At 41.3% G+C, this 23813-nt stretch overlaps 1 protein-coding gene across 1 annotated transcript in view; it reads left to right on the top strand.

Annotated features, from left to right (window-relative positions):
- Positions 1 to 4974: 4974 nt before the first annotated feature.
- LOC115052747 (fibroblast growth factor 12-like) overlaps positions 4975 to 23813 on the top strand; it is a 51150-nt gene continuing 32311 nt past the window's right edge. Inside the window, exon 1 of the mRNA XM_029517053.1 lies at positions 4975 to 5144. Within this exon, the coding sequence (XP_029372913.1) occupies positions 5039 to 5144 (106 nt within the window). The 5' untranslated portion in view covers positions 4975 to 5038. The remainder of the gene's footprint in view (positions 5145 to 23813) is intronic.

Below are 23813 nucleotides of genomic sequence, written 5' to 3' on the forward strand. Positions count from 1 at the left end.
CTGCCAACACCTCTACCTCAGCCTCCTAAGGATATAAAAGTGTCAGTGGGCCATCTCCAAAGCTCCCCTCTGAGCTTTGTGCAGAGGTGAAGGTTGATTGCTAGCTGACTGCTGGGCTGAGTTTTTAACTCCTTCACTTCACACTGCAGGAATATCTCATGTTCAGCTCCAGGTCTTCTTTACCTTATTCAGCATGAGCCTTGGGTGCCTCCTCAAGCTCACACTGCAGCTTGTCAGCCTTCTGTTTGGCCATGAGGACCATCACCTTCGTACCTCTGGGTGGCCCCTTAGTATGAAGCCCTCATGCTCTTCTAGAGCTGAAGATCTTTGCCCAAACCTTTAGGCCAGGGTTAGGTCAGTTTTTATTAGTGCGAGAAAGATGCAAAAATGGATGCTGAGGGTTGTGCACATTTGAATAATGTCAGGTTATACACGGGTTTGGGTTTTTCAATCAAAGGCCTGTTTACAGCTCTATGTTCTTCAGCTCCTCTTGGAGAACATGGTTCTTCTCCCGCTGAGCTCTGGAACGGAGAAATTTTCCTTGCTGACAGTATGAACCTACAGCAGATCCTCAAAATCTTTTTTGCAGGAATTTCTTTTTCTTTCTCTTGATCTCTGTTTGCACTTGATTGCCTGCCAGCTGGAGCTTTTAGTTTTGTTCTTTTACACAGCTAGCCTTCTCTCTACCCAACAGGACATTGAGGCTGAACATTTCATGTTGGAGACCCTTCTTGGCTACACCATGTTTTGGACCTGGATCTTGTAAGTGACTTATCTTGTGGTTGCCCCATTTTGCGCTATCTAATGAGACCTTTCTGTTTATTTAGGTTGGTTAGATTTGTTGTGTTGTTTCTCTGGGAGCATCGGAATGGGCCACTGCTGAAAGTGGGAAAGACATGCTTCCTTTTGTGACTCTGTGGCAGTTTTTTTCTGCTGCTCTAGGCCACATTTTTGGCTAGCCTGTCACAGGCCATGAAGCGGCCTGTACCCTTGGTAGTCTCAGGCAGGGCAGGAACCATATTTTTGATCATGCGATCAGGTTCTGCATGCTATGTGCTGAAAGCAAGTAGAACAATGAGGCAGTCGCTGACACCTTTTTTTAAGTCTCTCAGAAGATATTAGACAGACTCGCCATGATGGATCTTTATACGAGTTCTGAAGCCTTCGTCGTTTTGAAGCCGTGCTCCTCTGGTTGGACTTTCCTCAACTCCTCATCCAACCAGCCCATGGGCCTGCAACTACATGTCCCCAGGAGGAGCCCATGCAGCTTGGTCAGACCCAGTTGAGCAATGAAGAACAGCAGTGCCACCAGCAGGGGGGACTCTGCATCTACTGTGGTGGTACAAATCACGTCCTTGCTCTGCGTCCAGTAAAAGGCCAGGCTCACCAGCCAACTGGAGGCTCGTCTGTCTCCACTCCTGTACTCTCCTTGAGGCCAGCCAGCTCCATCTTCAACTACAGACCTTTTCAATGTAAGGGTTCCACACCCAAGCAGTTCATTTACACTGTAAGGTTTCCTCTGCTTGCTCTCTTACTGAGACACTGTTAATAACTACCTCCCACACAAAAATTGAGAATAAAAAAAACAAAAAAAGACGGAACACATAGCAATTGCGCTCAGTCCCAGACTCTTATCTTTAATGTGCAGCACAACATTATTTATTCCTGTAATCTTCTCAAATAGACTGTGGAATATTGGTCCTGTCACAGCCAGGAACACAGGAAAGAACCCAAATGCAAATTTTTATTGGACACTCAGCAACAACTGGGGGTTGAACCCACATCTCCTATAGTAGAGTCCAAGACTTCACCATCAGGCCATGAGGTGATGATTTTTTTCAGCGCAGCAGAAGTCCTTGGTGTGCTCCAGAGTGTGTTCCAGACCAACATGAGCAAATGAGCAGGCAGTTGGATGGTCAGGGACGGGCGAGGGGTCAAGTAGCCATTACAGCGGGGACTTACGGGTTGTCTTGTTGTCAGGAACTGAAGGCAAGGTCTGTTGCCGGGGATCAGACAAGCAGGCAGGGTCAGAACAGAAACAGGTCGGGATTTGGTAATCAGTCCGAGGGCTAGGCAAGCAGGCAAAATAGAACGGGGACAAAATAGGTTGGCAACGGGTGATCAGTCGAAGGTAAATTGCTGGAAAGACATGAACATGAGAGCGAAGATGATCTGGAAAGTAGTGAGTGTGAAGCTGGGGTTTAAGTGTTGTAGGTCATGGATGATTAGCTGAGGCAGAGCAGGTGAGATGATTGTGAATGGGATTTAGGTGTGGTGGTGGAAATCTACCAGGTGGAGCAGGCTGGAGACTGTGGCAGGTCCTTGTACACAGAGATCTGAATTGCAAATGAAGCAATCTTCTGCTCCTTTATTTATTAGATGCACTGTCAAGTGCTTCACTAGCGTTGACGTGTTGCTGGTTTTGGCGCTAATTAGCTGAAATCAACTGTCTAAAGCTAAAACATGCTTACAGTGAAAACTATGTTTAAATCATTCTATAGTGTTGGATGAGTATGTAACTGGTCCTTGCCAACATGATTTGTCAGTCAGCCATCTTAGTTTTTAGAAACTACTTAAAACTATATTTTGGAGCAGAAGGTGGAGCTGAGGAGGGGTAAGGAGTCGATCTGAGCTTTTCATAGTTTTGGATTTTTTCATGTACAGCCAGCTCCCACTTAGCAACTCTGAACGTAGCTGCGGATCATTTCCTTTTCAGTCAATCATACAACAGGTGGCACCTGCTTTCTTACCCACATAAGATCCACTCTCCTGCTGTTCTGTGCCAAATTATTTCTCTGCAGCGTGCAAGACTTTGCCACACCCTTTGCTGGATTTATTTATTGTTGTCAACTTAGCTCAAGGGGCAGGCTAGAGGCAAGGGTCAGGAACAAGCTAAGTGTTAACCTGTATTTTTGTCTGTCTGTGATTAAGAAAAGAATTGTAGTCAAGACATCCATTGTCTCTGTTTCTGTATTAAAGAAGAGGAGTCCTAGTCCTGATCTTTCCCTGTTTTTGTTCAAGACCTGATCTGTGTTTTGTTCCTGATTGAAGTTGCTTTGCCTTACCTTTTTATTGACGGTCATTACTAACCTACCTTTTGTCTGTGCTGCTTTTGGGTCCACACACACCTCATTTCAGATCTACTCTCTACTCTATACTGATTATTTAGTATACCCTGCTTTTCACTCTATATAGCATCATGTTATATTGAAGAAGACTTGAACCTATAGGCTCATACTATGGCAACTCCTGGAGGTGGCTGAGGAGTATGAGCGGTAAACAATAATATCACAGTAAATGTGTTTTTACGGGTACTTTCCAGATAGCCTCTATTACATGTTCTATCAAGTGGGATATAAGTTTTATTTATTTTTATTTTTTTTATTGCTTGAAATTTGCACTCATGAGGAAATGGTGCATGTAAAATAACATCTGTAACAACCAAGGATGAGGCCACATTGCACATTTAGGAGCTACAGAAGTATAAAAAACTGTCCACTTGCAGTCAGTGCAACACAATGTGGCTCATTTCAATGTAATATCCAATGCAGCACATAATGCCTGCTGGTTTATCGTTTTCAGCAAAACTGTTTATACCTCTCAAACTGCTGAGTTTCTGACCGGTGTGGTGCAGCATTCAGGAAGGCCATGGTCTTTCAGACTAAATGAAAAAAGTCTTGTTGCAAAAACGTAACCTGGGGCTGGGTGGTGGGAACGCTTTTAAAGGGAAACAATGCACCACAATGATCATTTTATCTTGATCAACTTTGTTCAAAGCCAAAATTATAATAAAAAATGTGTTTGATACATTATCTAACCTGATGTCAAACATTATTTACCTTTTTTATGTCGCAGATATTATGAGAGAATATGATCCAAATGGCTTATAAATTACAGATCAGGTAGCAAATGGGAGAAATCACTGTAATCTCCCTCTCTAGTTCAGGTCTGCCTCTACCCTTGTACAGCATGGATCTTTAGGATTTTCCTTTTCATAATTGATCTATTTAAACCTTATTGTTAGTGTTGGTTTGATCGGGCTGTGACGTCCCAGTGTCATCATGGGCTGTAATGCAGTTTTGCAGTTAACTTGGGCCCTTTTACAAGGTCTCTGTGTGCATCAGGTTGTTGTTGGTCTCTGCTATAAATAGTCACATCATTGATATTTACACTCTAAGAATAACACACTCCTCTTTCTGGAGAATCACATTCACTGATAGATGTGAACCCGGGACAGGACCCCACGGACCTGAATGCTTGATGCTGATATGTGTCCATGCTGGTTCATGTTTGATGCTGGTCTGAGTCAATCAGCCTATCCTGAGTCCAGCATTGAGACTAGCATTGAGTCATTAAAGTTTAGAATCAGTCGCTCAGTCCTCATTAGAGTTTGAATGATGAGATTGGTTCTGAACCAGCTCATCATTCACTTTCAAGGTCGAAACCATGGAACAAAGTACAAATTATCCTATTAATATAACTCATCATGCATCTGGCAACACCATCAGTGACCCCTCACCCTGACCTGTTTCACCCTCCGCAGTAAAATCTTTGACATAATTAATGTAGAGCAGCAGTGGCAAGTTCATGACAGGAGCGCACTTCACCACAAGAGGGCTGCAGTTAACACCAGGAGCAGCTGAATCAGAGCCTGGATTTTATCTCAGTAGAGTCCCAGGACCTCAGACTGTGAAAACAGAGACTTCATTCTGACTGAGTCCAAAGCATTCAGATGTGCTAGTTCTAAATGTGAGAAAGGACAGAGATAAGTCCTCTCCTCACTACTGTTGGCTGTTTCTCTGGGAGTGCCAGTAACAGCAGCTGGGCGTTTCGTCACATGGGTGTGAGTTCTCAGAGGTATGTGCATGAGAAACAGAGACTGGACTGCCTCCTCTCAGTCTTTAATTTAACTCTCACTGAACTGTCGTCTGACTTATTGGCTTCTTCACTGACTGACTGAATAAGTGACTGGTGATCCTCCAATTTCTGGCCTCAGGCTTCAGTCCTGTTTCTGAGCTGAATCAGGTCTCTGTGCACGATGACCCGTTACTGCAGCCTGTTTCGTCGTCTGCTGCCCAGGGAGAATAAAGGAGAGGAGGCAGACCAAGAGGAGGGCAGCCCTCACAGAGAGAGCAAGCAGCAGGGTGAGTCTGCTCCACCACACAACGTTGGGTTGTGTTGGGTCTCACATCGGTGTTTCCGGTGGGGGAAATCCACCTACAGCAGAGTGTTGTGATCAGTGTAGTCTGAAAAACCTTTAGACATCATTTAAATTAGTGAGGACAGGTGAGAAAACAGCAGGCGGACTCAGGTACATGATGCAATACTGTACTTCCACTGGTTGTGTATTTGATTTTCTCAACTGTGAGAACAGATCCACGAACATCCAATTAAAATAAGACAAAATAATCAATATAACAACCACTTTGCTTCAAATACAGCACACTGCACATAACCTGTACAAAAAGCAAAAACAATTGATTAAAGGTCCATGCGGTCCAAAGGTAGAAGTTAAAGGTCCATACAGGCTAAAGGCAAACCTCCGTGTATGGGGGTTATAAATTACATCCAGGTTCTATTAATACAATGAAAGTATCAGTCAACAGAGAAATGCTCACAGCCTGTATTAGAAAACAGAGCCACACCTCCAAGTCCCATTTATCTGGACCCACCATCCAACCTTTACAGGATTTTTGATTTGGTTTCAAGTGTCTAACCTGAAAAAATATTATCAGGTTGAAATCATGAGAGGGGCTCAGATCTCTCCTGATCTGGTGACTGATTTCCTGTTACTACAGCTCTAGATAGAAGCTGGAAAGGAGAGATGTAAAACAGACATACAGGCCTGGATGATGGATAAATCTGCTACTTTACATCTTTATTGTGTTTATTCCTAATCTTTTGTGTGTGTGTTGTGTGATTACATGTTTGTGATTACAACTACTTTACAAAAAACATTTAAATAATGACAAGAACAAGCACACCTTTGAGAGTGGAGTGTGCCTCCGTTCTATTGTCAACTGTGAGTGTGGTTGTGTATACATGTAATTACTATTGTTGGGCAGAGTGAAGAGAAGCATAACAATGGACACAAAAACTGTGTGTTGGAGGTTGTGTGTCTTAATGGACCAATGAGGTGAAGTGTATAAAGACTCCTGCACAGATGGACATAGACAGCACGCGCAGCCTGTAGGTTGGTTTGTGAGGGGGGGGGGGGGGGGTCAGACTATTTTAGCTGCTTGGTTCTCCTCTTCCTTCTCATGATATCAGCAGATTATAAATATCAGTGTTAACATCTCTGGTCAGGTCTTGGTGTCTCACACCTTCTTCCACTCACACGCCTCCCTACTCAAATGTCCACAAAGGTGAAAAGTATGCCCATACCACACTCCTTTTTCTTTCTCCATTGGTATGTGCTATGAAGACACATGATAAGTTGTTGCTAGTAGGCTGAAAATGGTAACAACAGTCGCCGCTCTCTTCTGGGCACGACATGTGTGGAACTAGTCCAAGTTTTTGCTGCCACGGGATGTTTCGGCACAAAACACCAGATTAAGTTAGTCTAAAAAATTGGAGGAATGAGGAGCGATAATGAGTATCGGTATATTGATACCATGGAATTAATATGCCCATCTCTAGTTTGTAACCAGAAAATCTGTATAGATCAGACAGAGGTACCAATCCAGCAGGCAACAACTCAGGGAACCAAGAGTGCAAAACAGGATTACGCACAGAACACACTCTGAAGAGCAATAGTAGGCTAAACCACTTACAAGAACTTGATGAGACAACAGATAGAGGAAGGAGAGCACTTTAATACACAATGGAAGGGGATATTAAAATACAGATGAAACACATCAGGGCAGGGCCAATAATGTACAATGAAAAACTCACACATGTGGGTCTTTCTCATTGTCCCTTCTGTTTGCATTCATTTCATGGAGAAATGATCCCACTGAACAGCCGGAGGTGGCATACATCGATATTTACAACTGTCCCCAACTGGAGTTTGGAGAACACATGGAGAAGGACTTTCGGGAAGCACCAAGGTGTTTCTGGAAAATCGCTCAGCATCTCTGGAGGGGAAAGTTGGGGAACATCCAAGCCACCTATGGCAAGGATGGGTCACTGTTGACCTCGATTGAGGAAATAGTCGGAAGGTGGAAAGAGCACTTTGAGGAACTCCTGAATCCAACTTGCACGTCCTCTGGAGGCGGAGTTGGAGGATTATGGAGGATCTGCGGCAATCTCCCAGGTGAAGGTCACTGAGGTAGTTGAACAACTCCACAGTGGCAAAGCTCCGGGGATTGATGAAATCCGTCTGGAAATGTTGAAGGCTCTGGGTGTTGAGAGGCTGTCGTGGTTGACACGCCTTTTCAATATTGCGTGGAAGTCTGGAACAGATTGAAGAGGAACAATGTGGATTCCATCCTGGTCGTGGAACAACGGACCAGAACTTTACTCTAGTATGTATCCTGTAGGTGGCCTGGAAGTATGCCTATCCAGTCTACATGTGTTTTGTGGACTTGGAGAAGGCATATGACCCGGGATATGATGTGGGAGGTGCTGCAGGAGTAAAGGGTTGGGGGTCTCTGCTGAGGGCCATCCAATCTCTGTGTTCCCAAAGTGAGAGCTGTGTCCGAGTGCTCGGCAATAAATCGGACTTGTTTCAGGTGGGTATCCGCCAGGACTTAAATAGACCGTGCTAGACAAGACACAGGTGATCCACATTAGGACCAATCAGAAAAATAAAAAAAGTGAAATATCGGCCGATCAGATCAAGCCAATCTGATCAGACATTGTAATTTTTCGTACATATGTCTCAAACACAATAACCCTCATGGTTAATTTCTCTTGCACAGCCATTTGAAAAATGATATACAGATATTTAGCAAATTATAAATTGTAATAATTCGTCTCAGCGTCACCATAAGTTTTCCTTGTACCTTGTACGCTGACAATGGGAGCACATCATTTAACTCTGGCAACTTGACCACACACATAGTAGTGATATCATTACAGTGAAGTTGGTAAGATCTTAAATGTTCCATGTACCATGCTATCATCTTCTGGCAAACAAAGAGAATATCTGCATTAGCTGCAACAATTTTTTTGATCTGGACAAATTCAGGGAGACCTGAGCATCAGCCAGCAGAGAGTATCATGCCTGAATGATACTTGATTCCATCTACACAGACAGATGAAACATCAAGCACTAACCCTGGTGTTGTAATGTTTTGAGCAAGAACTGTCTGAACACTCAAAGGGAAAGAGACAAGAAAAATCGGGGTAATCTCAACTGATGGTCTGAAAAATGAACTACAGTCAAGATGGTAACTGACTGTTTGCTGGTGTTTGGTAGCAAGTGTCATGGCAACATTCTTGAAGTTTTGAGTAGTGTGAATTGCCCTTTTAAAGAACTTGTGCTTTCCTTCAAAACGCATTGTCCAAACCTCAGACAGGGGACAAATTTTCTTATAAGCTGAGGGTAGTGTTCAACATAGTGATGCTTTGGCCTGAGAAGAAACCCTGGAAATGCTGACTGTAGCTATCTTACACTTCAGGAAATGCAGTGTCTCTTCAGTATGCCTTGGTGCTACAGCAAGCTCAGTGATGTCTTTGAGGAGCATGAGAGTTTCCCAAGTGTTGTCACCCTCAGAGACACAGTGACCAATAAGAAATGGAAGGATTCTTATTAGACACCTATTCTCATGTGCATTTCCACCAATGGTCCCTTTGGCAGAAAATCCCTTTCCAATCATCTGAGGTCGGTCTGTTTTTTCAGTAAATGTGTAACTTAAAACGCCTGATGGTCTGGTTAAGCATATCTAGTGTGAAATAGCTCTTGCCTATCAGGTCTGTAAGACACAGGCACAACTCAGCTGGAACAATGCCTTCCAAGATATCATGTAAGATGTCAGGAGGGTACCCACCCAGTTAAAGGACATACACCTTTCACACCATAGGTCCTACTTAATCCTGGGTCCTTCCTCACCTCCTGCACCACCTTATCATGGGACACTTTGTCTCTGAGTTGAAAGAAACTGAAAGATACCTCCTGTTGTTGAGCATCACTACTGCTGGCTGAACAGAATCTGCAGAACTTGTTGACAGCGAAGCTCTCCGGGAACCCTGCAAGGGAGTGGGCACCAGGATTAGCAGCTGCAACAAACAAACTGTACCTTTCACACTTGCACCGAGTTGCTCAAGATAAACGCCATTTTGCTCCAACAACTTTAGGTCATAGATGAGAGTTTGCAGAACCTTTGCATAACCACACTCTTTGACTGTGAAGTTATTGCACAATAGGCCAAGCTGGATCGAGGAGAGGGTTGACCTATATTTTGAAGGTATGTTGGCAATGACTCAGTATACTGCACACATTTTGTGTTTCAGCTTTGATGTTCCAAGAGGATTGGCTACTTCGAAGTCATCAGTGTATAGGCCAAGAGCAATTGTGAACTCGTCCCTTGCAAGAAGTGAATTTTCAGTAAAGTACTGCCCATCTGTGCATGATCTGTATTCCTTTGGGATGTGGACTTTTTCTGACATAGCTTTGACTAAAACATCATTTTTATTAAGCAGCTTCTGTAACATGGGAATAATGGGAAGGTATGCAAGAGGTTTTCTGTCTTGTTTTACAACATATTCTATGGGATTTACCAATGGGAACTCTTTGTGCACATAGGTTGCTCTCTTTTTAGTAGTTCCTAAGGGTCCATCTTGACACAACATGTCATCATGCTACTTTCTGATACAGCACTGATCCGCATAATATTTCTTTAGTAAAGCCTTTACTTTGGTTTGAAGTGGCTGTGAAAACAGCACAGTTTGCATTTTGAGCAAAAGAGATGCTAAGTTGTGCTCAAGCTATTTCTGTGAATCATGAAGATCTTTCTCACTGGTCACCTCACTCACTTCTTCTAAGTCCTCTATATCACCTGCATCTGACATTTGTTCCTGTGCAGCCCTACTGTCATGGCTTGCAATGGGTTCATCACCAGTGATTTCTGCCTTAAACCTCTTCCAGTTCTGTTCCTTCTGTTCCTGAAAGTGGAGTAAATACTACTTTCAAAGTTAGTCTTTGTAAGGGCACTTGACTTTATGGTTTACTTTTAGATGTGCAGAATGGAGGTGAGTAAAGAAGTCATTGTCAGAACAAGATCAGCAAACCCACATGACAGACAGCTAAACTTAGCTGGTACACCTACACCTGGTGGCTGATCTGGAGTTTTGGTGTGAATGAGGGATAAGTGCACATTTAGTGCATTTAGTGATTTAATGAACATAGGCATCCCTGATGTAAACAGGGAAATGCTTCTGTTCTTGCATAACTTCCACGTTTAATATTTAAATAGTTGTGCTCTTTTTTCACAGCTAAAAGAACAGTTTTTGCACTTCAAAAGCATTGTAATCAAGGGTGTAACTTTGGTTGAAAAAGAAAAAAACTCCCCACAAACGTATGAGGAAAACTCACCAATCTATGATAAAAATCAAATTAATGAGAACAAATGAAACAGGAAAAAACTCACTAATTTACAAGATACATTAAAGAAAAATCTCTCAAATTCAGGAAAAAATCTTCACTGATAATGGTGATTATCTTACATTAGCTAACATTAAGTAAATTTACTTTATGTAAGCCAAAAGTCAAGTGACCTACACAGGTGATGTTAAAATGTCATAGGTTTGTCCCATTCATGAAGCAATTTCACTAGATTTCTGGTTGTTTGTTTCAAATAATTAATCTTAAGCTAGCCCTTTTTGAAACAATGGCAGTCTCGTTACTTACCTGATTCAATGAACCATAGAGCAACAATGGACCGCTGTATCTCTTTCTGTCTTCTCTCCTCTTCTCCTGCTGCCCATTGTGTTTGGCTGCAACCGCCGTGGACGACGTGGTGTTCGGTGGCGCTAACACAGCTAGCGAACAGTTAGCTAACAAGGGAAAAACGGCACATCAAACGTTGACTACGTAAACCACTAAATGATAAAAACGACGTTGAACTGGTGAAAGGTGAAATGCACTGTTAAAATAAACTTTTCCACCAACAGCTAGATATCAGACGTATCAAGCTGAGAGAATACATTTCAGCAGCGGCTCACTTTTTGATTTCTGATTAGGATTAGGTTAAGGGGGCCCCGTGTGGCCATGGTTAAAACTTAGTGGTTTAAGCCCATTCAACTTAAACTTATTCGCACTTTCAACTATGTCTAAAAATTAGAAGAATATACTTTATCGCACTTTCAACTATGTCTAAAAATTAGAAGAATATACTTAACATTTTATAGTAATGTAATAAAACTTAAATAATTTATGCACATTGTAATTAAAGCATTTGATTAAGTACAAAGTCCAGGCTAACAGTGCAGAAAGCCCTCTGCTGTTGCCGGAGGTTCCACTGCACCACTTGAAATTACTGGAAGCAAAAACCCCAATTAATACAGTAATGATGATTCATCAGCTATAAGGTATAAAACCTGAGAATGATCACAGCGTCTGCTGATGGAGAATCCTCACTTCAAGCTGGAGAGAAAAACACAAGTCATTATTATCCCGTGACAGAATCTGAATGTACAACTCAAATTACCTGCAATAGGCCTGTGTGTGTGTGTGTGTGTGTACGTGTGCGTCCGTGTGTGACATTGACAGTGATTTGTCAGTTTTATTTAAACTACCATGTATTTCTGTCTGGCCAGCTGTGAGTTTACTCAGGTCTTTCAGCAGCTCATATATTAAGAGTCCAGATCTGACATCATGTGTCAGGAGGAGTGATGCTCACATTGTTGTGAAGTGCCATTTGTAGTTATGTTAGTTGAGGTCTCAGTTTGAGGATGAAGGGCCATCACAGTCTCATCATTGTCTTCTGCTGGTCACAAAGGGAAATGCTTACGTTTCTCCTTCAGCCTTTGGAAGCCCGCACATCTAAATGTAAAGTCCAGGATGGATAACCGAACAGGCCTTCTAGTGGTGCAGGGTCAGAGCCAAATCACCACACAAAGAGACGAAGTCACACACAAGCAGACGCAAAAAGACCAGAAATATCTTGGCTGTCTGATTTATTCTTTTCTAGTCTTGAGGTCTTGGTCCTAGAGGGAGTCGGGGGCCTTTGTACATTTGTGCTCTGGGGCTCATCCTGTCATAATTGGTTGTGAGTGAATTCAGTTACTGTAAATGAGATTTTAATGTTTTCCAAAACTTAAACAACTGTAAACAACCAATGCTTGTTTGTTTTGTGTGTTAAATGTTTGATGTAGAACCAATATTTAAGGACATTCTGCTGCTGTAAAACTGATAAGTCTGCAAAACAAGCAGCCCCTTTAGAACACACACACAGCAGTATGTTAGCAGTTGCAATATAATAATATACCTATGACGCACTATTTATCATACTTGTAGTGCTGTTAGTATTAGCGGGCAATGGCTTTAATTCAGTACATTACAGCACTGTCCTCATCATCACTGAGCAGCAGTCGTCCTGTCCAGCAGATGGCAATGTGTCTCTAGTCTTCTGTCACTGAGTGCTGTGAACTGGCTGAAGCTGATTGGTCCAGCATCAAGTAAAACTTTATTTGTCACGCTGACAGAGGCAGTTGATGAAACCGAGCAGCAGACACATCTTTATAAGCTGTCAGTGACTGGGCAATGTGGTCACATGTTGAGGAAGACATTCAGCTTCTGACAGCCAGTGATGGACAAAAACATAAATACTGTCATTGAAGTGCCAGTGTGACCTTCACTGACAACATATACAGTAGGTTACCCTTTAAATCATTGTATAATCCTGTATTAAATTATCAAACGTTGCAAACTGCAGCAGTAGTGTCTGGCTGTATGTGTGTTTCTGCGTGTCACTATGACACAGTGTTTCGCTGTGTTTCTGGTCCTCTGAATTATAAATGAAAGTTTTTGTGAGTCAGTGATCTGAATGTCTTCTGGTTTTTAAAGACTGGTCACAAAATAGCTCAAAGCAAAAAAAAAAAAAAAACCTTTTCAACTTTTTTTCTGAAATAAGATAAATTGATTCATTGATTGGCAGATGATTCATTGATAGAAATGCTGATTTGTAGGATCTGTAGGAGAGTTTTAGCCTTGTTATTACCAGTGATTTGGAATCATTGAGCTCCATTGATCTGAACCTCATCCTAACATTGTACGTAATCTTCAACTTCAGTGTGTAAATGAAGGCAATTTTTCTGCTTCAGCCTTTATCATGCAAGGGCAAAGTTTTGCGCTCCTGTCTCTCTAGTGGAAGGGAAGATGTCATTTGACCCGTTGGAGGATGACTCTCCTGTAGGAAAATAAATTTCATATTTGTTAAGTAGGATGAGTCATCAGCAAGAAACGAGGCTGTAAAATGTTTTTTGCACCCGGAGTTGCATGGATATTTGGTGTTTAACAATAGAAGGTTGGCATACAGTGAGTGTGTTTGTTTGTTTTCCCTGCTGTCCTCTCCACCACCCACACTGCCATTTGTTCCTCTGGTTTTCTGCCTTTCTTTATGTTTAGTGTGTGTGTGTGTGTGTGTGCGCGCGTTCATGCATATGTATGTGTGTATAACCTGAATGAAAAGATGAAGGATCAATAACAGGATTTTTTCTGTAGCACAACATGGTGGATGCTGAAATTAATCTTGAATGAGTTTCCCTCAAAGTCTCTTGCCAACAAAGCTCAGGAGCAGAAGAAAACCAGCTATGATAAAACGGTTTTTTCATAATTTTCATAAAATAGATCACTTAATAAATATTCAGATTTATAGAAATGTGTAAACGTGGAAAACACCTAGAAGGAATTCAAGTGCCTTTTTAAGTTAGGTTCCTCAAGCAACTGCCTACTGTGATTTTCATCACAATTTGTTTTTGTTTTGTTTTTTTTTTTTGATTACAAAGACACATTTCTAAACACAAATGCATAACTGCACACACATCTTCATTAACTTCAAACTTTCATGTCAAAAGTCAATCAAACCCTTGTAATCCTTCATCTAAAGCAAACTTCAGACATCACACAAAAGCCATCTAATACACATACACTACAAAATAGCCATTACACACTGTGAGAACAGTTCAAAACACTATAATCATCGCCATTCATCTTCTACTGCTTTTCCGTTTCCTGGTCCGTTCCAAGAGCTGGGGCCAATCCCAGCCAACGTTCCGGGTGAGGGCGGGGTACACCCTGGACAGGTCGCTAGTGTCATAATATCCTGTTAATTCAATGAATGAGAGAACCTCTTTCTACATGAACACAATATATATAGCACATAGCACAATTTAGATTTTTTTCAACCTATCTATTATTCTTCAATATACTGTCCTAAACTAACTCACTGTCACTCATTTTCTATCGCTTATCTGTTTCTGGTGCACCCTGGATAGGTTGCCAGCCTATAGCAGGATCAACATATAGGGCTGTACAGAGATGAACTCCTGTCATAAAATAAACTGAAATTAAGTGAAAAAGTAAATGTACTCAAAAATAGGCAACGGATAAAGAATGTAGAGTACATTAAAACAATTTCCATGTATTTATGAATAAATGAATGAGCTTCAATTTGAACATGTGCAAACATGAAAGCTGAAACAAAACAAATAAAAATAGTCAAAACAACGATGTCTGCATATTCTTCCAGGTCAAAGTCATATCTGGCCAACAACTGAATCGAATGCAACTGGACCTAGGTTTGTCAAAGACATTTCGCCTCCTTATCCCAGGGGCTTCATCAGTTTGGAACGCATTGGTCTGACTAGACCTCACTAGTCTGACAAACAGTGTAGTTGGATCCAGGTAGTTAACCTCTGTGTTCACACAGCTCCTGGTGAACAATAGCTCGTTAGTGGAGTTTCACTGACCACTGTTAGCCATGTGAGGCCTCCACAGAACAACCATCACTAGGAATCTTGTGAGTCACCCACAAACATATTTACTCATATACATACTTGACCACTTCCACATTATTTATTACACCAGGAAACTTTTCATATAGGCTCTTAATGTCCACACCGTGTACCTGTATCAGTGCTTGTGTATACTTATTACAATTGCCAAATGACATGGTGGTAGTTTTAATGTTTTTTTTTTCATCAAGCCACAATATCATTCAAAAATATCTATCCAGATTAAAGTCCATTCCCTTATCCATGTTTCTGATATTGCAGTTATTTTGAGTGGTTTTGTACATTGACTTAAATATTCTTTTGTGTTATTGAAGTTTGGATGCAAGCTTCCATCCATCCATCCATCTTCATCCGCTAATCTGAGGTCAGGTCAGGTCAGGTAGCAGCTTCAACAGTGAGCGCCAGACTTCCTTTTCCCTAGCAGCATTGACCAGCTCTGACTCGGGGATTCCGAGGTGTTCCCAGGCCAGGGTGGAGATATAATCTCTCCACCTGGTCCTCGGTCCGCCCCGGGGCCTCCTCCCAGCTGGACGTGCCCGGAACACCTCCCAAGGGAGGCGCCCAGGAGGCAACCTAACCAGATGCTCGAACCACCTCAACTGGCTCTGTCTCTGTATCCCACAGTCAATGATGCAGGAAGAAGTCCCGACCTCATCGGTGTCCTACTGAAGCCACTCAGTAGCCCCCTCGTTGCCGTGATGACATTCGTTGAGGATAGACATGGCAGGTCTCCCTCGACCACCACAGCTCACCTGAGTTGGTCCGATCCCTCAGCGAACTGTCTTTGACTCTGCTTGAATGTCAGTCTGCCCATGAAGCACTAGCACAACATTAGCATTTGGGCTATTCCATAGCAGGAGAGTGGCATGTTAGCTCAGTAGATTACTTACCCTAGACCAGATCAGTGATCAGATCTAGGGGTCTTTATAGTCTACATACTCTACATTTAATTTTTAGCTCCTCTTCTGTTTACTTTTGGTTTAATAGAGCTACTTAAGTCCTCAGTTTTCTGTAGCAAAATAACTGAAATTGAATGAAAAAGTAAATGAATGAACATAGAATACACTAAAACAATTTCCACAACAAAGCAAAAAAAAAAAAGTTTATTTTCATGGTCACATTTATTCCCTAACATCCTCGCCCCAGTCGCCCTAGAGCGCAGTATGCAAATTACCTCTCTTGATTCCTCTTTGTGGAGACTTCTCTGAGGCCACTCTTATAGAGGCTATTGTGAAACAGCTCAGATTCGGCTGCACTCTTTGCCAAGCTTTGCTCATTGATATCCCAAGTAGAAAGATACCGTCAACTAGAGTTGCCTGAAGCTCATCAGAAACCATTTGTCTCCTTGCCTGTGTCATATTTCTCTCCCTTCAGGTCTTTTTGGATTCTGTGTTCCAAAACAAGTGAACTAACCCATGGTCATTTTATCCATCTATCCTGACATTGTGATTGGTGTGTTCTTGTGTTTCTGTCTGTGGAATTGTGTTTATTGGGTTCCTGCTGAGATGACGTGAGTTCATGATACTGAACACCAATGTGGCGCACACAAAGATATGTGAAGGGATTTGTGTGTAGGGTTTTTCACAAAAAGTTCAAATCTGATTCATTTGAGAAACAGGGTGACAGTGTTTGGGAAGTGAGTCCCCCTTTTGGTAGATGGCATCCTGGTTTGGGATGTTTAGTTTATAGGCCCACACTATAAAAAAATCCTGTTACAGTCAGAGTTCAACAGCATTATGCTGTTATTTTGAAATACAATAATGGGTTGTTAATATAAAACAGTCAGTTAAATTGCACCTCTTTGGCTGTTTTTTAATTAAAATGTAAAGTTTTTCCTGAGATATGGCACTTTTCTTTTCATTGCCCACTAGCCGTGTATTTTGGGAGGGGCAGTTTCACCTAACCTGCACATGCAGAGCCATGTCTGTTGTGTTCTTCGACCATCGTCACCTCATTGATTATTAGGTGAGTAGCAATTTGACTTATAAATTGGTGTAAAGTCTATCAATTATGTTACTTACGGTAGTTATCAAGAATTTCATAGATGATACTGTTTTGCTAACAGTAGTAAAGGCCATAGAGAAGACCTTGTGAGTGAGTGTTGACTCATTTAAATTTTCAAAGTTCTAGTTAGCTTGACAGTTAAAACATATTACAGTAAATCAAGGTCACTTTATCCGAAAAGTAGGCTAATGTGCATGCAATATATAAGGTGGTAGTTCCAGATAGGTTTTTTTCATGAAATTAAGTGCTGAAGAGATTAGCTTTGTTGTAATAATGTGAGCTATTTAGTACACTTCAGTACAGTCCAGTTATCGTCAGTGTATTAATTAACCTTTTACAGTCTATGAAAGTCACTCTTTCAGTAGAAGTACAGTAACTTGCATGCAGACTATTTAATAATTAACTGTGCAAATTCAGAATTTACAGTATGGTTATTTTCAAGATAACTGTTGGATCAGAAATAATGTGCTGAAGAAGATAGTATTTGCTGTAACTTACTTTCATGTTTTTGATTATAGTCCGGACCCTGGATAAGCCGAAGAAGATGGATGAATGATTATAGTAAGTACTTACCTGCTCATCGCGTGTAATGTGTTAGATACCTCTAACACAGGAAGGAAACAAGGTGAACTATCGAAATCAGAATTATTTTGTGTCTTTCTTCACAGTTGCGTCACAACAACTTCTTAAAACCAAAGTTTATTGCTTTGTAACCTTACCTATCACACCTGATCGGCCTGAAGTTTTCATGTCAGGTTTATTGGACACCAGTCTAGCTACTCTGGGCCTATGTGAGACACATGAAAACTCACTGCAATAAGGCCAATTAAGTACTTCAATATTGTATGCCTGATTGCAAAAGAACGTTTTGAAAATCTGTAGGTCTGAAGGCACATTTGTACAGAAATCATGAGTGATGTAGAGCTGAGTCTAGATCGAGTCTGTCAGTTGACCTAATGTGTCATCTTGACTTTTGCAATGTTACATATGATTCCCTGAGTGAGTTTACTCTCACCTCAAAGTGCACATAAGGAAAGGATGTGCAGTTTTGTCCTTCCAAGCATGATAAGCCATTCACTTCTCATTTTCCCAGAAAACAAAAATAAGAGTTCAGAGGCAGATTTAATGGCCTCAATCATTGGCTCTGTAGGTGTAGGTGGAATTAGTAGCAATCATGATGATACTGATTTGCTGTCTGACATGCAGGTTGATGCTGATGCTGATGATACTGAACATTTGTAGGTTCGTCCAGAAACCACAAGCAAAATTATTGCTTCCATCTTTGACAGTCATTGAAGATTTGCAGTAAATCCATGACATCAGCTAGTTACAATTACTTTTCAAACTGAGGGAAAGGTTGAATGTGTTTGTGATTCTAGATGATGCCATTGGGACTGTAATTAATGATCTAAAAGCAGGAAATCTTTTCTGGAGTCATAATACTGAAACACACACACTGAAAACAGATTTATGGGGAAAACTAGGTTTAAAGATCACTCAAATTATGTTGAACCAGTGTACTATGTACTAACCGAGAATGTCTTTCAACATGTGTGGGATGGAGTAAAATGTGACTGAGAAGTAAATCCAAACAGAGGGATCTTCTTTAGCCTTCATCCTTTAGATCAAGTTTTGAAGTTACAGACCGATTTGGGTTTGGAAAAAAGAAACTCAAAATACTTGCTGTGTATCTCAGACTGGCAGACCTCTTGCCACATCACAGGTCAAATATTGACCAGATGCAACTAGTTTTCCTCTCCAAAGAACCAGATTTAAGATTTTTGGTCAGGAGTACTGCATGTTATTGCTGGCGACAACTTGGGGTCTCACTGCATCAGAGGATTTCTTGAGAATTTTGTCCTGTGGGTACACTTCATATCTCTTACTTGTGCACCACCAATTTCAACAGGTCAAATAACATATCCGAGAGTGTTCATTGATAAATACTTGTATACTTCAGGAAGCAAGCATTCTCTGATCAGCTGCTGAAGCTAGAACATCATTACTTCGGACCACTCATTCATTTGTGTGCATTAAGATTTGAGAGCAAGTGTACTAACATTAAGCAACGTGCAAGGAAAATGCACAATTTTAAGGGCTTGTGCTTCACTCTTGCAGAAAGGCATCATCTCCTCCAGGTAGCCAATCCCAGCCAAATCTTCAGGCGAGGGCAGGGTCATTGTCCAATCTTCAGGTCATTGTCCATCTACACTATGACGCGCCATCCAATACGTTCTTAAGCATTTGGCTGAATATGAGGAGTCAGAATCCATCCTGCTGCTTTTGTAAGCAATTATAACATAAATAAATTTAAGAAAAGCAGTTACATTGGTATCCATACATGCCTGCACCATTACACTACCACCATCGTGTTTCACAGATGAGACAGTATGCTTTGGATCTTGGGCAGTTCCTTCTCTTCTCCATACTCTTCTCCTCCCGTCATTCTAGTACAAATTGATCTTAGTTTGTTTATCTTAGTTGATAAGATGTTGCTCCAAAACTGCATAGGCTCTTTTACATGTTTCTTGTCAGAGTTTAATCTGGCCTTCCTGTTTTTTTAGCTCAACAATGGTTTACACTTTGTAATGAACTCTGCTGTAAACTGTTAATACAGAGTAAACTGTATTTACGCTGGTGAAGTCTTCCTTTCATTGTCGACTTTATACAGATACATCCAGCTCCTGGAGAGTGTTCTTGATCTCACCAACTCTTGCGAAGGGGTTTTTCTTGACAAGGGAAAGAATTCTTTTGTCATCCACCTGTTTTCCATGGTTCTTTGGGTCTTTTGGTGTTATTAAGCTCACCAGTGTAGTATTTCATTTTAAAAATGTACCAATTAGTTGCTTTGGCCACACCAATCTCTCTGATGGATTTCTTTCTTCTTAGTGAGAGCTCTTTGGCCTTCATACTGAGAATTGACCTCACCAGATTCCAAAGTACCACACTTGAAAGACCTTTTATCTGCTCCTTGTAAATGACATGATGAGGGAATAACACATGCCTGGACACGAAAAAGCTGAGCAGCCAATTGTCCAATTACTTTTGGGCCCTCAAAAGGTGGAGCATACATATAAAATACATTTCTTACACTGTTCACCTGATTTGGATTTGGATTTAAGATAAAAGTCTGCACTTGAAGTGCCTCTTGATTGCTTCATTTCAAATCCACTGTGGTGGTGTACAGAGCTGCAATGCTGAATGCTTTATTTTGAAGAAGGTGATTGGAGTTTTTTCCCCCTGGACTACAAGGAGATCATCAGGGAATCTGGCCATATTCACGTTTTTGTCACTTCCAGAGACCCAGACTTGGTCCTGCCCTCTCCCATAAGTGAAATCAGCAATATCTATGTGCCAATTTCCAGTCCATCTTGCTCATCCTCGTCCTCGTATCTGATGGACTTGTAGACACCCAGGCCTGTTCTCATAGGAGCAAATCTTGGCCTGAACCCTTTCAGGTGTCCTGGGATCTTATGCCAGTCAACATTTAGACAGCCATCTCAAATGGTAAGACACCTTCACCTGCTGCACAATGGCGGATAATGAGCTTATTAGTAGAGAAAAGTATGAGGCAAATCCAACACACTCATGTTGAATATTGTTTGTCAGTATCCAAATTTTTTTCTTGATCAACTTGACAACAGTCAGGTTCTGGGAAGAGGATACACTTCACACATAATTCAAGTAAAGAATCGTATTGAACACCTGAACTGCAACAGGAGCATTCAACCATGGGCAGAAAACCCTATCCCTGGAGAGATCGGGGTACAGATAGGTGAAGGTGTCCAAATAGAGAAGCCGAGTCAAAGATGGGGTACATTGTGATGGAATGAAATCACAAAGCCCATTTTTGGCAGGATTCATCAATGTCATATCACGTGACCCGACCCGAGCTGGCAAGTGAAACCACACCTACATGAGCACTTCCCTGAATATGAGTGAGACCATCACAAGGGCCCAGAGTCGGGTCAGGGGCCCAGGCTCCCCAGGCCTGCCACCCTGTGTGTGGGGGCACAAGAGGCACCAAACCCAGAGAGCCACTGCAGCCAACCACAGAGGACTGGGCCTCCTGAGCCAAGCCATGACTAACTGCAAGCGAGAGGGTCCCCTTTTCTATGTTTCCTCAATCCCTGTCGAGAAAGCATCTTTTACAGCTTTAATCTCCAATACAAAGAAGAGTCAGCATGTACCCTCAAATTCATCCAAAGGTCAGCTATTTTTTTTTTTTTTTTTACTTTACTTACTTAGCTTACTTTTTAAAACTTTTTTTTTTTTTTTTTTTTCTCTCTCTTAGATAGCATGTTAATGCACAGCAATATGTGTGCTACCTTTATTGTGTTGTTAAGCTGGGGAAATAAAATTCCATTGATTTTTATGGTGAGTTAAAATATGATTTTTTTTTTTTTTATTTCAGCCATTTACTTGAAATAAACCCTGAAGAGGGACCAAGACTAACCATGGCAAATTTGTGTCAAAGAAAAACTGGAGAAGTCGCTAACAGGAAGGAAACAAACATCAACTTGATTTACATTATTTCACTTATTTACATTTATTCACTCTCTCATGGAAGAAGCTCATGAACTTGATCGTGGGACTTTATTTAAAATGGGAAATTAACTCAATCCCTTACTCCACAATTTCACCACCCATTTCTCTAAATTCCTGTTCCATTCTTTCACCCTGGCAGTCACAGCGCCAGAAATTGTTAATTGGGGGAGCTGGGGGGTCTGGATTTTTCATTGGGGAGGCTTACAAATTTTAACTGTTGGTCACACATAGACACATGCACACTAGCTCTCTAGTATGCGCACATGATCAATCATACGTGTACACAGCCCCTCTGCGCGCTTGTGGGACGGTTGGGATGTCTGCGGATGAGTTGTCAAAGCATTCTGGTTGCAGCTGCTTACAGTATTTTTATTTTTGCTTGGGGGGCTTAGGGGGGGCTTAAGCTACCGTCAGTGCACCCTTGTATTGCAGTATTTTTTTATTCTATTAATCTCTATTTTACTCGCGACACCTCTTACGCAATTCTCAGTGTTTTTTGTGCCCTTCCTCTAAAATGGCACAACAAATTTCTTTATGATAAAAAGAAGGGGTCCTGCTTTTGTAAATGCAATGAGCGATATTTCAAAACAAAGTCTTTCTCTCTCATTATTTCTCTTGCTCTTTCTTTCCCATGTAGGCAGAGAGCAAACAACACTGAATGGTAAGAGCTGATGTTTTTGAGCAGGCTGTCTTCCCTGTGATTCGCCGCTACCCGGACTTCTGCAAAGTAATTATTTTCCTTTATAGCCCAAATAAGTCTAGAGTTTATATTTGGACAGGGCTGGTGATGTTCACTGTATTTGAATTCCTTCAACAGAACATTGTATTGAAAATATGCATAACCACAAATTACATTGTCATTGCTTCAGTTGCGCTGTTCTTATAATTCCTTTGGAATTAATAAAGTATCTGTAAACCCATCTATCTGGTCACCCGAGTTATGCTTCTAAACACTCTTCCATATGTTTCTATCTTTAAGTTCATGGTGATTATGCCAGTATTTCTGAGCGTTGTGATTTTGTTCTTGTTCTGCATGTGCAGTTTCTATCAGTATAGTAAAATAAAAAAAGTGCAATAGACAGCTGTGGATTGTTTTCACTTAAGTTGTATTTACATGATTAAAATTAGGGATGTGTGTCTGTTTTCACTCACAAAGAATAGTATACAGTTAATAGCCTTTTCTTAACAAATCTTTATTCAATTGTATATAGTGTGACTATTCTTGTAATTCCTCAGTCTAAGGCTGCAGTTATCAAATACTTTAGTAATTGAGTATTCTCCTGAAATTTCCATCAGTTAGTTGAGTAATTGAATAAAATATACTTTTGTTTAGTTAAAGAGCTATTATAAATATACATGAGAAAATAAGACATTTGACTTCATAATGAACAATTGGTTTGCTTTTTTAGCCAATCAACATTCAGCTTCATCTTTGCTTCATCTTGTCGTCGTCACGTCTTTCCTCCATCTTCCCACTGCTAAAACCAAACACGTCTGCCTCCTCCGTCTTTTTTGTTTGCATGCATGACGTCAGCGTGTTGTGCCACATAGAGACAGAGCGCAATGTATCATACTCCAAAAGACACGCCCAGAGAGGGGAAAACAATCTCCAGAGCTCCATTGACTTTGTATTGTGTGAAGGTGTCTCTTGTCAGGGTAAAGAACCGCGATTTAAGTGTTTAGAAGCTGCCTAACATAAAAAATTTGCCTTTAAGACGAGAGAAGTGGATACAGACAGTAAAATGAGAGGCGCTGCCGTCGGCTACAGATCAGCCTTGAAGAGTCTGAGTCAGAGTCTGCTGGTTTATGGTTCATCATTTACCCTAATAGCAATAAACACCAAGTCTTACTTAAATTAGGCTACATCCTCACCGATACACAGTTAGCCTTGGTTAACTTCAGCTCTGACAGTTCAAATCAAATCAAATAAAATCAGATTTATTTGTATAGCGCCAAATCATAAGAGAGGGACTGGGAGGCACGGAGGGGGGGGGGGGGGGGTGTAGGCAGGAACATGTTGCTGCATGAAATTCATGGAGAATTCAAAACAGATTCATTAAATATGGGACCAGCAGGTGTTGCAGGAACATGGGATGGTGATGAGTCAGCACCTGCAGGATGAGGACAGGGAGAGAGAGGAGAGGAACTGGGAGAGACAGAGACTTTGGCAGAACATGGTTAGTAAATGCAGTATAAATGCTTAGAACTGGGTGAAACTATGTTTTTTAAGAAGGATGGTTCTTATCAGCGCAGTTAGCCTTGGTTAGCTTCAGCTCCTACAGTCAACCTTGCCAATTCAGCAACCTTAACTTAGAGTTACAGTAAAAAGAATGAATGTGCATAGCTTTATTATCTTCTGCTCT

This window comes from Echeneis naucrates, chromosome 13, assembly GCF_900963305.1.
Source record: "Echeneis naucrates chromosome 13, fEcheNa1.1, whole genome shotgun sequence".
Classification (NCBI taxonomy): domain Eukaryota; kingdom Metazoa; phylum Chordata; class Actinopteri; order Carangiformes; family Echeneidae; genus Echeneis; species Echeneis naucrates.